The sequence below is a fragment of the Arvicola amphibius genome, chromosome 11, assembly GCF_903992535.2.
Source record: "Arvicola amphibius chromosome 11, mArvAmp1.2, whole genome shotgun sequence".
Classification (NCBI taxonomy): Eukaryota; Metazoa; Chordata; class Mammalia; order Rodentia; family Cricetidae; genus Arvicola; species Arvicola amphibius.
In genome coordinates this window covers 8,060,694-8,078,268 of record NC_052057.2, presented here as the reverse complement: position 1 = coordinate 8,078,268, position 17,575 = coordinate 8,060,694, and the positions used below count along the sequence as shown (strand labels likewise).

General features: G+C 35.7%; 1 protein-coding gene across 3 annotated transcripts in view; it reads left to right on the top strand.

The window, feature by feature from the left end:
• Nucleotides 1-17,575, top strand: part of Fstl5 (follistatin like 5) — a 393,360-nt gene that overhangs the window by 286,016 nt on the left and 89,769 nt on the right. For all 3 annotated transcript variants that reach the window (XM_038348044.1, XM_038348043.1, XM_038348042.1), the window contains exons 8-9: nt 8,011-8,172; nt 14,489-14,623. In XM_038348044.1, the coding sequence (XP_038203972.1) occupies nt 8,011-8,172; nt 14,489-14,623 (297 nt within the window). The remainder of the gene's footprint in view (nt 1-8,010; nt 8,173-14,488; nt 14,624-17,575) is intronic.

The window sequence follows — 17,575 nt, the reverse complement described above, 5'->3', positions numbered from 1 at the left end:
TGCATCCATTTCACGTTGTAATAGTAATAAATCAGGCCTCTGTGAACTTCCCAGCTATTGGGCCTGGCCATTTTAACAGTAGCAAACATGAATTTCCTTCTGTGGAGTGGGGCATTAAATCCAATCAGAAAGCAGGTGGTTACTCATTTAACCTCTGTGCTACTATTGGTGATTACTGTGGCTCCCTGGTTTATACGCACAAGTTTGTCTAACCATTCACCCTTTGAAAGATGACTACATTAGTCACAGTTACATCCTACTATAGATAAAGGTTAACGCAATAGTATATAGATTTTATGTGAACAAGAAGTACATTTTCTGGGATAAGTGCTTAAGTTTGACTGATTGGTAATATGCAGGATTTTTATTTTATTTGTTACTCTGTTTTTATTAGAAAACAGGTGATAGTGTCAATACTTTGTGTAGTAAGAGACTGCTTGTTCATTTCCCGTCCAGCCGCCCAAACCCAAAATAATCACACAGAAACTATATTACTCACAGAGATCTGAGATCCACCTGCCTCTGCCTTGCGAGTGCTGGAATGAAAAGCGTGTGCCACTACCAACCAGCCTCATCTTGCTTTGTTATATCGCTCAGGACCAACTGTTGGCACTGCCACAGATGGTCCAGCCACAGTAATCATTAGCGTGTGTGTGTGTGAGTGTGTGTGTGTGTGTGTGTGTGTTGTGTATTTCAGGAAGAGTTTCTGAAACTAATAGCTTTTGAAACTTAGAAACTGGAATTTGAAAGCATCCACAGCAATAAGAATGAGTAGATCAGAGTCAATTTAATCAAACTGAGACAAACTATTGCCATCAAAGTAGCTTAAAAATGAATGATATCTCAGCATAGCATAGACGACAAAGACCTAACAAACAAATCTCAGAAAAGATTATAGCCATATGTATACTGATCTTAATTTGATACTTTACCTTCAACGTTTGTTACAGCCTATCCTTTCATGGAAACCACAGTAATGTGATGAGAGAGCTCTGTAATATTGACAAGAGGCAGTGTGAATCTCATGAATATAAAAAGACTGCTTTGGGACAATGTTAAAGAGAAATTGATGGCTTTAATAATGTCAGAGACAAAAGGCATTGGACTGGCTCAGTAGCATTTAAAATATTTATTAAACCAAGTCTGTAATTTTTCATAGGAAAGTTGCTTTAATGGCAAAGAAAGTCATAATACAAACAGAGCAATCCAGATGTCGCTGTGAATCAGCACTGGTTCAGACACATTTATAGTCCTGCCCTCAAGCTTTCTCAGAATCCTTTCTCACAGTTGCAGCTGTTTGAATAATTTGTGGGAGAGCTGTGATAGAATCCATCAGAAGAGAGCAAGATAAGGGCATCAAATAAATGAAAAGTAATCAGTGCCCTGACTATGGACCAGTGGGAATGAAGTCATCACTTTGGTCTGGATCTCTGTCTCTAGTTAAATTCCTTCTCAGAGAGTGCATCAAGGCTCTGCTTTTTGCATACTTCCCACGCAAAGAGCAGTAACTTCTAAGACAAAATACAGCCAGAATGTGTGGTGATTGAGATAGAAGCATCTTTAAGGTTATGAAGATAACATCTTATCATTAGAAGTTTTCTACTGTTTGCTCAGAAAAATTATTAGGATTAAATTCTTCTTTTGGATCTTTCCTAACATAGAGGGAAACACTTGTCTATCCAAATACAATGAGAGTCATCAGACTTTTAGGATAGATACATCTACTTGACAACTTTATTCCTACTTATGCTGAATACAGTATAATTTTCATAGGAAACTTTCATATTAATAGCAAAATTTCCAGAAAGACTTAAGTAAATATAATTATAAATATTATACTTTATTTTATTTACATTTTAAGTGTACCTTTTGAGTATCAGAGTTCCATCTCTATATTAAAGTTTGGATGACTCATGAAAATGTCTCGCATACTCTTTAATAAGCTATTTACCCACTTAGAGTATCTTATTATTTGCATTTACAGTACGTGAACCCTTACACAACTTTTGATTATTTTTCTCCAATTTATTTATATGCTAATATTTATCTTAGATAAACAATTGACTACCCGACTTCCTTGAAAATTTTTACTGGAATTTTTTTAAAACTTCTATAGATGCATTCATTTATATGACAATGATACTTTAAAATAAAAATTTTAATATACCTAAATATCTTTCTGTATGTCATATATGGTACATCTAAAAGTCTAGTTTTGAGTTTTAATACCAACTAGTTGAGTGTCATAGAACTATAGGATGAGGCATATTTTATGATCAGGATTGGATAATAAGCATTTGGGTGAAAAACGCTTTATTTTTTCCCTGTTTCATTTCTAAATTGTGAATTCAGCACACTTCAACATATTAATTCAGAAAAGAAAGAAAATAAAAGATTAGTGGTAATGAAAACTTTGTTAATTTTTTAGCCTAAATATTCAAAACAAATTCTATATTTTGTTAAAATTTTTGGATGAGTAAAATTTACATATTCATATCATTTTTGCCCCCTTTTACTTTAGAATGATTCAGTTATGCATTGTGGATCATTTTAAGAACACTAACTCAGTTATTAAATAAGTTTATATAAGCACTCAGTATTACATTATTTTGAATTATTTTTATTTGACTATTTTTTCATGTATGTGTGTATGTATATTACACATATGTGTATCGCATGTGTGGGTACATCTATGAGTATAGGTGTGCATGAATGTATGTGTGTGGTGTGTGTGGCCTTAAGTTGATAGTAGGTGTCTTCATCAAGAATTCTACAATTTCTGCAGGTTTTCTTGTTGAACATTTAACCCATCAGTTCTTACAGTTCAGCTTTCGAGTCTACTGTGCAGAGTCCCATCTCTGCCTCCTAAGTGGTGGGATTGTATGATATCACATACTTGCTTTACCTTTAGGGTCCTTCTGTGGATATAATTGTGGTCCTCACACTTGTGAAGCAAAGACGTTATCTACTGAGCCATCTGACCAGTCCATTATTTGGAAATATTGTATGAAATAAGCAGTTTAAACAATTCTGACTGGAGATAATAATTCATTAGTTATTTTTTGTGAGATATCAAATATCATTAGGAAACACCAAATCCACAGATGATAATGATTTCAGTGCTCAGGAGCCCGAGGCAAGAGCATTAGAAGAATGGGGCCAAACAAAGGTACAAAGAAGGATGTCGTCATATAACTGACTCAGCCCCTTCTCCAAAGAATTGGAAAGAAAGGAAAGTGAAAAAAAAATGGGCAGCAAAGGGAATATTGAGAAACTTAACTTTTCTGCACAGTATTGGAAGTCTGTGTCAGTGCGGGAAAGTTGGTTGCTCAATCTAATCTGAATAGAAGCTTGTCCTGGGGTTTCTACTGCTGTTGATAAAACAACACCCAAATCAAGTTTAGAAGGAAGGGGTTTATTTGACGTATGCTTCTACCTTGTGGTCCATCACTGAAGGAAGTCGGGACAGAAACTCAAACACGATAGGGACCTGGAATCAGGAGCTGATGTAGAAGACAATGATTGTTCATCATGGCTCTCTTAGTTTGCTTTCCTATAAAACCCAGGACCACCAGTCCAGGGATGGCATCACTCACAATGGGCCAGGCCTGACCTTGTTAATCACTAATTAAGGAAATGTCCTATAGCTGGGATCTTAGGGAGGCATTTCTTTCCACTGAGATCCCTCTTTTCCGATGAATGTAGCTTGTGTTATGTTTGTATAGCCATGGAAACCCTTTTACACAGATAAGATCCCTTCCATACGTACTAACAGTTAAAAAGAAAAGGCCTTCCTTACTAGAAATGAGTGTCCCAAAGGACTTGAAGTATTCTTTGGAGGATTGTCAGCTTCTGAATTAAGGTTGCCATCAATCCCTTAAACAGTTATACTTGAAACATGGATCTCAGGAATGAACTGTTTTTAAATGCTTAGCTTGTTACTGAGATGCAATAATTGCTAGGCCAATCACCTCAGATTCTGTTTCTTACCACCACTTAATGTCAGTAGTGTAAGTGAGATGTATATTTCCCCAGGAATCTGTTGCTTTCTCGAAACACATTTGATTTGCGTATTAAACTTCAGTGGTGAAGACGTAGTGTTCAATGGTTTCATTTCTCTCAGCTAAGAGTATTTTGGTAAGTGAGATGCTTGTAGCAATACAGGAAAAATTGAAGCTCTTTGAAACCCTTTCCTTTGCCAGTCAGGATTAGTGTGACTATAGACAGCCTACATAAAATCTATATATTTTATATAAATTATGTAGAATCTATCTTTCTCTTTGAGTTTATTGATAGTTACTCTTTAAAATTAATTCTCTAATATGTTTATGCTGTCTCTTATTTCCTGTCCCGAGAGAAATGCTGCAGACTGTATTGATTCTCATTTTGGTCATAAATTCTGTCAAAAGATACACTTTCTTTTATTAAATATTTATTAAGAGTTGTTTTCCCTTCTGGCTCTTTATATAAGTCTTCACTAAAAGCTCATTTCCAGACACTCTGCTTGTTAGGAAATTGGAGACGGGGTGTGAGTGTTTCAAAGGCATTTTGTATGAATTTCCCAGGTGTTCCAGCATACCTTTTTAAAAAGCTTTTGCTTTTCAACTTAAACAAAATAAAGTGCTATGAAAGCTACTCAGTGGTAGATATATGAGACAAATTTAAATTTTCATGTGACACTTTGGCCAAAGTTATCATGAGGGCCTTTAGAGTTGCTTCTGATACACCAAAACAGATTATTTACGTTGTAATCAGTGGTTAAGAAATATAACTAGATATTAACTCCCCAACATGCCTATGTTATATTTTTTAATTATATTTACAGAGGTGATAGGATTCAGCTACTTCCTGTGTTTATGATTTTGGATATCTATGAGGTTTCCACATTTAAGAATGCTAAAGGCAGTATCAACAGTGTCTAGCCCACAGCCCTTTCTAAGGTCGTCTATGATTCCTTTGTATTATATTTGTTGCATTTGGTGATTGCCTCATCTTAGATCTCTAGAGAATCACCAAAAAGAGAGAAGAGGATTCAGGTTTGATGGTAGCTACATTCTGGAAATTATCACCAAATCTTGTGTATAATTTACGTGGGGTTTATAATGTCAGCAAGATCTAGAATGATGGTATTTTCCTTGTAAATCAGATTTCAATAAACAACAGAGTCTCAAACATTCTTCTAAAGTTATTTTTTGGTCATTTTCTTCTGCTTCATCTATATTCATCTGTTCAAGTCTTGCCGTTGTAGTCAACATATTTTACTGGTGTCATGTTGCTCTTTGTGGCATTGTGTTTGTTCTTACCTTTACTATTCATCTTTTCCTCTAATTGGTGTGGTTGGGGGTTTCTGCGATTCTGGTGATTAATCTTCCAGGTGCCAGTGGATCCAAGGCTCAGATGGTTTTTCCTCATAGTGCAGTCAGTTCCATCGTTCTAGTTACCTCATTGGTCACTCTGCATTCCTGGAGTCTGCTCAGCGGTCCATGGGTTTGTTCTGCTCCTGTAGAGTTTGCTGTCTCAGGACTGCTCTGGTCTAGGTTGCCAGCTCCGACCTGTTTCTGTAAATCTCCCTAGTCTGCATCTGCTCATGCAGAGGCCCCTGAATTGGGGTTAGTCTTGCAAAGGTCTCTGGCTCTAATCTACTCTCTCAGATGTACCAGACTTGAGTGTGCCCAGACCTGTAGAGGACCTGGCTCAGGCCTACTCCCTAAGAGGTTCCAGCCTCTCACCCAGAACCTGCAGTGGTTTCTGATACCTCTCTATTCCCTGAGGTCCCAGACTCACGCTTGGATCCGTAGGAGTCCTGGCTCAGGTCTACTCCCTCAAAGGTCCCAGATTCACACCCAGCCCTGCAGAGGTCTCTGGCTCTGGTCCACTGGCTCAGTGGTTACTCCCCTGTACTTGCTCCTGTGGAAGGTGCCGCCTCAGGCCTGCTCCAGCCTAGGTCTCTGCTTCTGCAAATGTTCCGGGTCTGGATCTGCTCCTGCTCCCATGGAGTTCACCCTCACAGGCCCACTCCGGCCCAGGTTGCTGGTTCGGTCCTGCTCTTGTGGAGTTCGCTGCCTCAGGCCTAGTGTTATTACGTCTTTTAGTGAAACAATATATCAACCTTTAAGGGCTTTTTACTAGTAGATTAAATTTAGGTAAATGTTCTAATACATTTTTAGATCTTATGCTATTTGTGTTGATTCTGGTAGAGATCCAGATATGATGTAAATTCAGTGATATACTGTGGTAGAGATACAACATTGTATGCCCATCTATCTAATCCTACATTGACTCTTCCCAAGTAGTCCTTATTTCCCAAGTAGCCCTTATACTCATCCAGTTAGTAAATATCCCTTCTGTTCTTTCCTCCAAGCTGTCTGTCAATCTGTTTCAACACATTGACCCATATGCTCTTCATACAAACTGTTATTGTGTATGACCTTTCCTGTCAGACTGATTTTGCTTAGTATCAGAACTTCAACATTTGTGTTGTAGTACCCTTAAGAGCTTTAAGTTCCCTGCAGATAGTTTTGTATGATGTAAAAAATAAAACCCACATGTTGTGTTTTAGGCAGTAGTTGATGTTCATTTGTATTTTGAACTTTCCCATAATATGAGAAGTGGATTTTTATTTTGAGCTCTTTTTAAAACCAGTTTTAGGTCTCTGAAGAAAACCTAGATTATAAATAGCTTGCTAATACCTGCTTAATGGTAATTCTTGTTAATTCTAATTTTGGATTATCACATAACATTGTCAAGAAAGATAAAGGGGACTAAGAAATGCAGCTTAGTGGCTTGGAGTACTGGTTACTATTTCAGAAGACTTGGTTCAATTGCTAAATAAACTCCAATTACAAACTTGCACCTCTATACTGTGCATATATATATATATATATATATATATATATATATATATATATATAGTATATTCTGGGAATGTCATTGAAGTACCATGTTTTGTGTCAAACACATTATAGACAGCACTGTTTTCTAGTTTTACTTCCTTCCATTCATTCTTATTGCTTTAGATTTATTTATTTTCTTTTATGAGCAAGAATGTTTCCTCTCCATGTATGTATGTATTGTGTGTATGTATGACATGTATGTGTTTAATTCAAAGAGAGGTAGAAGAGAGTACCAGATTCCCTTAAACCGGAACTGGATGTTTGTGAACCATCATGTTTGTCCTAGCAATTGAACCAAGTCTTCTGAAAATGTTATGTAATAATCCAAAATTTTAGTTCAATTAAAATCAATTTATTTATTTTTATGTTGGTGTTTGTGGTTATGGCTAAGAAATCGCCATCAAATTCGGTATTAAAAGTTCAATTCCCAGCAACCACATGGTGGCTCACAACCATCTGTAATAGGGTCTGGTGCCTGAGGTATGCACACAGACAGAATATTGTATACATAATCAATAAATATTAAAAAAAGATTATTCTTATGCTTTCTTTGTTTCTTTTGTCATGAAAATACTATAGTTTACATTTAGTTTACTTTAAATACTTTCAACAGTGTTTTGTAGTGCTTAGTGTAAAGTCTTGCATGTTTTTCACAAAACTTATTGTTATAGTAAGTTTTTCGTATACTATTATGTGTAAAATATTATTAATCTCTATATGTGCTGTGTTAAGGAAGAGTATGTCTTTCTAACTATATAGTTATTTAAATAACTGAATACAAAAGGTTTTAATTCTTTATAATGCTTTTATGTGTTAATTTAATGCATAAGTCATCCTGTAGTAGGAACGTGGGAGCCTATTTAAATTTTACATTTTCAAGATCACAGTTTCTGAAACACGATAACCCATGTTTGAATTGTATTTTTTCTGACATAGGCCCAGAATTATCTTTCCCCAAGCAACCCTGGGATATTTTAGTAGAGAATTATACCAGGAAACTAATTATACAACCTAATGAAAATGAATAATTCATAAGGGATCATCTTATAATTTTGTTCATTTTCCAAGATCAAATGATAAATGCTGATTACTTATCAATTTTTTCTTCCCCATTTAGTTCCTCCAGTCATACGAGTATATCCAGAGAGTCAGGCCAGAGAACCTGGGGTAACTGCAAGCCTTCGGTGCCATGCAGAGGGCATACCAGACCCTCAGCTTGGCTGGCTGAAGAATGGAATTGATATTACACCAAAGCTCTCCAAACAGCTCACACTTCAAGGTGCCTGTTTCTTACATTATTTTCCTTAAATAAATGTGCAGATTTTTTATATTAAATTTTAGAAAAAAATTGCAATACAAATCACATGAAAAACAATGAGTTATTTCAGCAACTGTTGGAAATATTAAAACATTGTTGCATCTAAGAAAAAGCTGATACATTCCTCTAATATGTTTACTGTTATAAATAATAGTCTTGTCATAGAAATTAATATAGGATGCCATTATTTTCATGATCAGTACAATATTTAATTATACACCTCTTTTGATTAATTGTTCTCCAATTGTTTACTTATTCCCTGTGACATCTTGAGTGTGTTTATCATTATCTTCAGATTGAAGTATCACTTCTAGCATTTTCTGTAGAGTTAGAACTTACTTAGTGATTAAAAATTGCTTTAGTTTGTTTCTATCATAGAAAAGCTTCTTTTAAAATGTTTCTCCATTAATTTAATAGATAGTTTTTCTGAGTATAATAGTCTGGATTGATAGTTGTGGCATTTTAGTACAATATATGAAAATATAATTCAATAAAAAAGAGCATCATTGCAGTAAAACTAAACTGATATACCTAAACATACCAAAATGAAAAGTTCAGTAGGAAACCTCACTTGGAGAATAGTTGTGTTATCTTAACATAGTTAAAATCATTCTTTGGAATTCTTGTCTTGAAGTTCTTCCAGGTAGTTCTCACTGGGTTCCCTTATCATAGGATTAGTAAATATTGGCAGACATGTTTTGTCCTAGACATCCATGTTTGTTTCATTTCTGCATTGGAATTTTTACATCTGGAGTTGGTAGAGTGGAAAGGTTGAACAGAGTTTGGTAGTCTGGGGACTGCTCATCTGTCCACTGCACGTACAAGGGTGTTAGGAAATCTGGAATGTGGACTAGAGGCTCAGATTCCAATAGCACTTACCAGCTATTTTCAGAAGTTTGGGCAGAATGATCAGAGTCTGGGAACTCTTTACCTGCTTCTATAAAGAACTAGAAGATGCTAAAAGTTTGGGCCTATTTCTTAAGGATTTGGAAAGATGTACTTGTGTGCAACAGGAAATGAGGGGCTGGAGCTTGGCCTGACTGCTCCAGGTCTTTGATTCCTTAGCTCTGTCTAAAGGAAGATGGAAGTTTGACTAACTGCTTAGGGGCTGGAAAGCCTAAATTTCAGTACCCAAAGCAAGGGTGTAAAAAGAAGTTTGAGCCTATTTTTCAATTATTAATATGACAATATATACAGATGACAAATCAATTGTTATTTAGATGAAATAGATGACAAATAAGTTGAAAATGAAAATGAACAATTTTTAATAAGGCTAAGTAATTTAAGTAATAAAAAGGCAGTTAAGAATGATTTGTTGACTCTAATATCCTTAAAGACATACATAAATCTGATGTGCTTTATAAACTGTTATGCTCAACAACTTACTGTGCTGGCATGATGATATATGAACATAAAAGTCCTTATTATTTCTTTAATTGTCCCTTGTAAATTTCTTCAAATGGTATTGATAAATATCAATCCATTTTTATTTTTATCATTTTAATAAACATAGATTTTCCTATTATTCCATTTTCATAGTAGATAATTTTAATCAGTATTTTTTATGTAAAACATTTCAAACTTTGGTTTATGTCAATAGTTACAAATCTATAAAACAACTTTTGAAGTTTAAAAATCTGATTTTACTAAATAACTAATTGACAGTACACACTGTCACCTTTATGTATTTATGCTTGCTCCTTACATTTCAGAGCTTGTAAGCTAGACACAAAAGTCTAAATCAAATTAATAGAAATAGAATGAAGAAAATTCCAATCATCACTTACTCCTGCCCCATCTTATACATTTGTGACAGTAACTTATATTATGCATACCTGTGTCTGCCTGCTTCCAGGAATATCAGCAAGATAGATTATAAGAGTTCTTCATTCCAATCTGAAACATAAAACATGGAGTCCCAGAAAAAAAAGGGTTATTGCATTTGACAAAATTCAGCACCCTTTTATGATAAAAGTTTTGTAGAGATTAGGGATACATGGGTCATTCCTAAATATAATAAAAGCTATTTACAGCAAGCTGACAGCTAACATCAAATTAAACGGAGAGAAACTCAAGGCTATCCCACTAAATTCAGGAACACGACAAGGCTGTCCACTCTCTCCTTATCTCTTCAATATAGTGCTTGAAGTTCTAGCAATAGCAATAAGAAAACATAAGGGAATCAAGGGGATTCAATTTGGAAAGGAAGAAGTTAAACTTTCATTATTTGCAGATGATATGATAGTATACATAAGCGACCCCAAAAACTCCACCAAAGAACTCCTACAGCTGATAAACTCCTTCAGTAACGTGGCAGGTTACAAGATCAACTCCAAAAAATCAGTCGCCCTCCTATACACAAAGGATAAGGAAGCAGAGAGGGAAATCAGAGAAGTATCACCTTTCACAATAGCCACAAATAGCATAAGATATCTGGGAGTATCTCTAACCAAGGAAGTGAAGGATTTATTTGACAAGAACTTTAAGTCTTTGAAGAAAGAAATTGAAGAGGATACCAGAAAATGGAAGGATCTCCCCTGCTCGTGGATTGGGAGGATCAACATAGTAAAAATGGCAATTCTACCAAAAGCAATCTATAGATTCAATACAATCCCAATCAAGGTCCCATTAAAATTCTTCACAGAGATTGAGAGGACAATAATCAACTTTATATGGAAAAACAAGAAACCCAGGATAGCCAAAAAAATCTTATACAATAAAGGTACTTCTGGAGGCATTACCATCCCTGACTTCAAACTCTATTACAATTATAATTATAAATGTAGAGATCATTGTGAGAATAAGTAAAAATGTTAGATAAGAGTAGGAAAGACAACACAAGAGAAAGAAAACTGTGTGCTGTGGATAATGTAGTTCATGACGATAATTTGATACTGTGATTATTTAATTTTTTATTTATCTAGATATGTCCTTTAATATTTGTACATTGGGTCAAAGTCTATGAACAGACTGGGTAACTGTGTATTATAGGGTAATACATGAATAAAGAGAACTAAAATCTCACCATAGCACCTGTTAGACATTTTATTAGTATACAAGGGCAGATATATGGTGGAAGGAGAGTAAAATTCAAGAAAGAGGAAGAACACCCAGGGATACCATAGAAGAAAAGGAAGCGTTAACATTAGGGACAGGTTCAGCTATGCCAGATACATAGAGAACTAAGAGAAGAATCTTGGGCTGGAGAGATGGCTCAGTGGTTAAGAGCATTGCCTGCTCTTCCAAAGGTCCTGAGTTCAATTCCCAGCAACCACATGGTGGCTCACAACCATCTGTAATGGGGTCTGGCCTGCAGGCACACATGGGGACAGAATATCGTATACATAATAAATAAATATTAAAAAAAAAAAAGAATCTTCAAATGCATCCCCGGCTGAGTCGGCAGCTTGAACTGAAGGTGTTTGGAAAAGAAAAATCAATAACATTCTCTTTGGTGAGATTAGAAATGATATACAAAAATAATATACAAAAACATTTCATATTTGGGGAAAAAAGACTAAGAAAAGCCAGTAGTTCTCCCGGTTTTTTGAGGGAAGTATTTTAAAGAGACAGGATGGGAGCAATGATGCAGAAAAAATCATAGAAATCAATAAAAAAAAAAGAACATCAGACCCATCGTGTGATTCTTCCAAGTATCCCTATCACTGACTTCCTGAGAACAGGAAGTCTAAGTATTACTTCCTGATCATTTCCATTTATTTCATGTTAAGCCATTTTCTTGTAATGAGAGATAAATGATACAGTCTTCAATACTCTGCTCTTATCTGCAGATGTTTCTTTATAAATGAAAGTTCACAAAGGAACTTCAGAGCTTAACTGTACTATAGGTCAACTGAATTTATATCTATACAATATTCCAAGATACATGAAATACATAACCCTTCTCAGTGAGCAATGGATACATCTCTAAGACACTTTGGGTCATAAGGCTAGCCTTAAAAATATAGTTGAAGAAATTCCTTATCTATTATCAGATTTAAGTGTAAATGAAAATCAAAAAGAGAAACAGCAGAAACTATATAGTTGGAGACTAAGCAATATTCTTTGGAAGATCATACAGTCACTGAGTGAACTGGAGAACATATATAAACATCTTGTAATTAAAATAATAGGACAATTTCCCAGAACAAGAACCAGGGAGTTTTGACATGACAATTTTCAGCCATAAGTGTTTATAGAAACATAGATACACACACATAAACATCTTATATCAAAAAAGTCTGAGAGATCTCCAATAAATAAACTAACCATGAATCTTAGAATACTAAAAAAATTAAAAACTCTAACAATATACAGCAAATTTTAAGAACTAATAAATGTATCACACAGTTTTTCAGATAATTTCATAGATTATTAGGCTGCCAATAATTAAGCATCAACGAGATGGAGATGGATAATGGTTATAAAGAAAAAGGGTAAATGAATAAGAAAACATGTTTAGTCACAGGTATTAGAAACATCAGAAAACACAATGTAGGATAGGGACAGAGAAAGAAAGGGTAGTCTTCTAAAGCCAGTTTAGATGCATTATCAGCTACACAACAACTTAAAGGTGAAAATACAAAATTATAAGTAATAAAAGAAAGTTGAAATTAGTCAATGAGTGAAATAAAGTAAACCTTAGTGAGTATCACTTACTTCTTAGGGAATGGCTCCCTGCTGATTATTGTTGGCTGAGTCTCTAAAGGCAAGTACAAGTGCTGTTAATCTTAATCACTCAGACAGACAAGTTGAGTCAGATGTTTTCTTATGTATTACTTACTCTCCTCGTTTTTGAGGCAAAATAGCTGATAATAGCAGTTTAAGCAAAGAAGGGTTTATTTTGGCTTTCCCTTAAAGGAACATATTCCATCACGGTAACAAATGCATGATTCCAGGAGTCTGGCTGACCACATTGTTTTCACAGATAGGCTGTAGAGAGTAAGTAGGTAATGCATCTGCTTTATGAAGCTCCAAGGTTTACTCTCAGTGACCCATTTCCCCACAGAGTGTCTACCTCCTAAGGAATCCAGACAGTGGATTCCCAAACAGTGCCATCTTCTAAGGACCAAATGTTCAAACATAGAAGCCTATGGGAGGCATTCCACTTACAAGCCACATTTTCTGATAGATATTTGTGGGAGAAGATACCCCTTCTCCTCAATCTGTCACAACCAACACTTTTTTCTCTAATTGAACCACACCCATTTGCCTGTCCTTCACCTGCCACATAGAGTTGGGTTCCAATCCGCTATGTGCTCCATTGCTGCGTGTGTGACCCAGCAACATGGAGCCTAGATACCTGACACCAGAGAGACATTTACATAAAAATGAAAAGGGGAGAAGAGAGAGAAAACTCACGATAACAATAGAACACAGGTTTAGAAGTACATAGTTCTTATAAAAATCAAGCCTTTGAACTTGAATACTTGAAAGAATTCATTCTATGAATCTCAAACTCTTCATCTGATAATTAAATAGCATTTGTATAGATTATCTAATAAGATATGTGAAGGTCCTAGCTTTTGTCTAGCATGTCATACATAATTAAATACTCTTTGGTTTTGGTGTTGAAAGATTCAACTTGTTATTCAAGGATTAGATTAAAATATTCTCTCACCAAGATTTGAAATCTTAAATGTACTTGTGGTGGTTATATTTCTTACATATAATTTATTTAAGGTAAGTTTTGGGGAAAATTTTAGACAATTAAGTTATTACCTGCCTGTCTGCTTTTTTAAATATTTCCAAATAACTAATAAGGCTGCTTAAGTGACAGCTGTACACTGTAAACTTCCTTAATGAGAATTACTGCTATAATTCACTTAATCCATGACAGTGACTTTTCTTAATGAGATGACAGACTTGCTGATAGCATCTACTCAATCCGTGACAGAGATTTTCACATGTGCTACTTTAAGTGGACAAGATTGCTGCTGTTTGATTTTTTAAAAAAATCTTAGTTTGCATTTTTGTTTTAAATATAAATACATATATCAATAAGACAATACATACAAATAAATTTTCATATGAATTTAGGAAGAGGAGATGATATAAAATTTAAAGTCTCATTTGCTAGTGCTGAGGTCTTGTCAATGGAACGATAACACAATGTACAAACACTTGAGAACCTCTGGAGCAACGGAGCGCATCTGAAAATATGGGAGAAAACAGTTTAACTAGGACAAGCATAGTGAGATGTTTGACCGTGTAATTGGAACGCGCAGTGCCAAAGCTAAAACCGTCCTTACGCGCCACATTTGCCTTCTGTTTCCAGCAAATGGCAGTGAGGTCCACATCAGCAATGTGCGTTATGAAGACACTGGAGCATACACGTGCATTGCTAGGAATGAAGCAGGCGTGGATGAAGACATCTCTTCTCTTTTTGTGGAAGATTCTGCTAGGAAGACCCGTATGTATTGAGCCAAACCTCCAACACGCGTGCGCGCACACACACCTATTTATATATACACAGGCATACTACACATTTTACAGTGTTGTCCTTTGTAGTTTGTGACACATACAAAACATAAAATATTTTTTAAAATGTGTTCATGAGCAATAGAAATCTTAAAATACCCCAAATAGACTTGGAGAGGTCTGGAAGCTGATGCCGTTTTGCTTCCAGGATGAGCATCAGCGCACCAATGCACATAAGATGTTCCAGACACTGACTTCCTGGGCGCTCATGTGAGAAGTTAAATCCTTGCACAGTCCCTTTTCAAAGCAGGCTGTAAAGTTTTAAGTCCTCACACACTCAATGCTGTGCTTATGTGTGGTTTGAACTTTGCCTCTTTCTGAATCTGCCAGTGGCAGAGCAGCCATGCAAGCAGCAGCTGCGCTGTGACCTCCCCTGCAGTGGAATCTCCCCGCCCCAGTGAGAAAAATCCTTTGTCATCACGGCGTGTGCCATATGGTACTCCCTTCGAGTTAGGATAAAAATGTGCCATACATAAACGTTTAAAGCTTATTTCTTGTGTAGTCGCTTGCACATTTCAGCGGACATTTGGCGAACTCGGGCTAATTAGAGTATCCTCCGCCGCTTTAAACTTTTTATCATTTTTTTCATGATCACATTTGATTTTATCGCTATTGTGTGATGCAATATGGTGAATTTTCTTCGTCGTGTTGTGTCATGACGGCAGATACAGAAGGGGAATGATGAAAGCCGCACATGTGTGCCGCAGCTGAAGTCTATGTTAAGTAAAGGCCAGGCAATGGCGCAGGTATCTTCTTGATCACATTTACCACGGAGTAGCTGTGTGGTGACTAGACTGCGTGCACTCAAAGAGGCTGTCACCTTTGCTCATTGATCATTTTTGACTAGTGTAAATTTTGATAGTTTCTGAGGTTTTGGAACTCTCATTTGGGGCCTATTACTTTGAGCCTAATTTTGATGGAGGTGGAAACGTCTCCAATGAGTCTTGTTACTCGCTCTTACATCAAAGACTACAGGTAAGTACGAATGAACAAGCAGGAATCTACACAGACCTGTCAATCAACGAAATTTTTATATAGTGTCTCTGGGAAGGGCAAACATCTTCATAAGCAAATATTTAAATAGATAAGTTTTAAGTAATAAAAGTAAAAATTAAAGCCAAATTGCTAACCTAAATTAACCTTTATTCCTTTTATTTTTCTTAACAATTACCACTTCTTAACTTTTTCTTAAAATTTAATTATAAATAACTGACAACTTGCTTTTTATTTGTTATGATGGTACTCATGACATTTGACTTCATTCCTCTGATTTTCTTATCAGTGCCAAGTCTATGATATTAATATAAAATGCCATTTTATAAAGTAGTTATGGAAGTTACATTAGCTATTTATTATAGTTATAGAAAAATGCAAAATGAGGATGTACAAGCATGTGCCGGTCCTCAATAAACTTCAAATGTAATATTAATGTGATATGTCTCTGTGATCCTCAAAGTGTGCAGCAAAACAAAGTTGTAGTTGTGTAAAAGCTACCCTAAGAAGGATGGCTTCTGATTATACCTGTTGAGGCTTATTTCTGGTTCTTCTTAGAAACGTAGAGACTGAGCATTTGCAGTAAGATATCTACATTTTCAGAAATCCAAAAGAACCACTCACGCGCCTGTCTGTCACAGCTTTTCTCTTCCTACTTGAAAAAAATTTAAGAGAATAATAAAAAATATTCTAAAACCATGAAAAGTTATTTCAAAGCCTATATTCTTTTAAAAACGTGAGAACACACAAACACACAACACACACACACACATGCACTGGTTAACTGAAAGTGAATGAATTTTGTAATAAGAGTATTTTAATAGTCTGACAGTTCTGTGATTTGAGCATGGCACATGCCCATTTTGAGCTTCAATTCTTCGGCTGTAACAGGAAATAAAAATGAGCAAACTAAGAAATTGTGGTTAGATATTACATATAAAATTCTTATCAGACTAGGAGCACCTGTGTATTCTCACTCTAGAGTAAGCTGTGCATTCTCACTCTAGAGTAAGCTGTGCATTCTCACTCTAGAGTAAGCTGTGCATTCTCACTCTAGAGTAAGCTGTGCGTTCTCACTCTAGAGTAAGCTGTGCATTCTCACTCTAGAGTAAGCTGTGCATTCTCACTCTAGAGTAAGCTGTGCATTCTCACTCTAGAGTAAGCTGTGCATTCTCACTCTAGAGTAAGCTGTGCATTCTCACTCTAGAGTAAGCTGTGCATTCTCACTCTAGGAGCATCTGTGCCTTCTCACTCTAGAGTAAGCTGTGTATTCTCACTCTAGAGTAAGCTGTGCATTCTCACTCTAGAGTAAGCTGTGCATTCTCACTCTAGGAGCATCTGTGTATTCTCACTCTAGAGTAAGCTCTGCATTCTCACTCTAACTCTTTAAATAGTTTCTAGATCCTTGTTAGCATGATTTTGTTTTAAATAAAATAATAAAATTCTGTAAAATCCAGTTTCCAACAGACATCAGAGACTCTGCTCTCAATGATGCTGATAAACTTAAATTACACATAGTTACAGGTAGATATGAGTACACACAATTATGTTTATTAGTATGAAGACATATTCAAAATATTTCTTTTCACACTTAAAAAGAAAAACTCTGCTCTATATTCCTCTACTGTGGATATTGAAATACTTCAAATAAAAGCAAAAGAAAAACAGCTATGTTACAGCCATAGCCTGAGTGATACCTGCAAGTCCAAACACCTCATATTGACTGACACTGAAGATGGCAGTGTTTCATCTTGTGCTTGATTCTGGAGGATGTGCAGTAGTATGGAGCCTCATGCTTACTGTAGAACAGTGGAGAAAGATTTGGTTGTTCAATAAATTGCGCAATACATATTCTATTTAGCAACAACCTTATAGCAACAATTCAGCAATT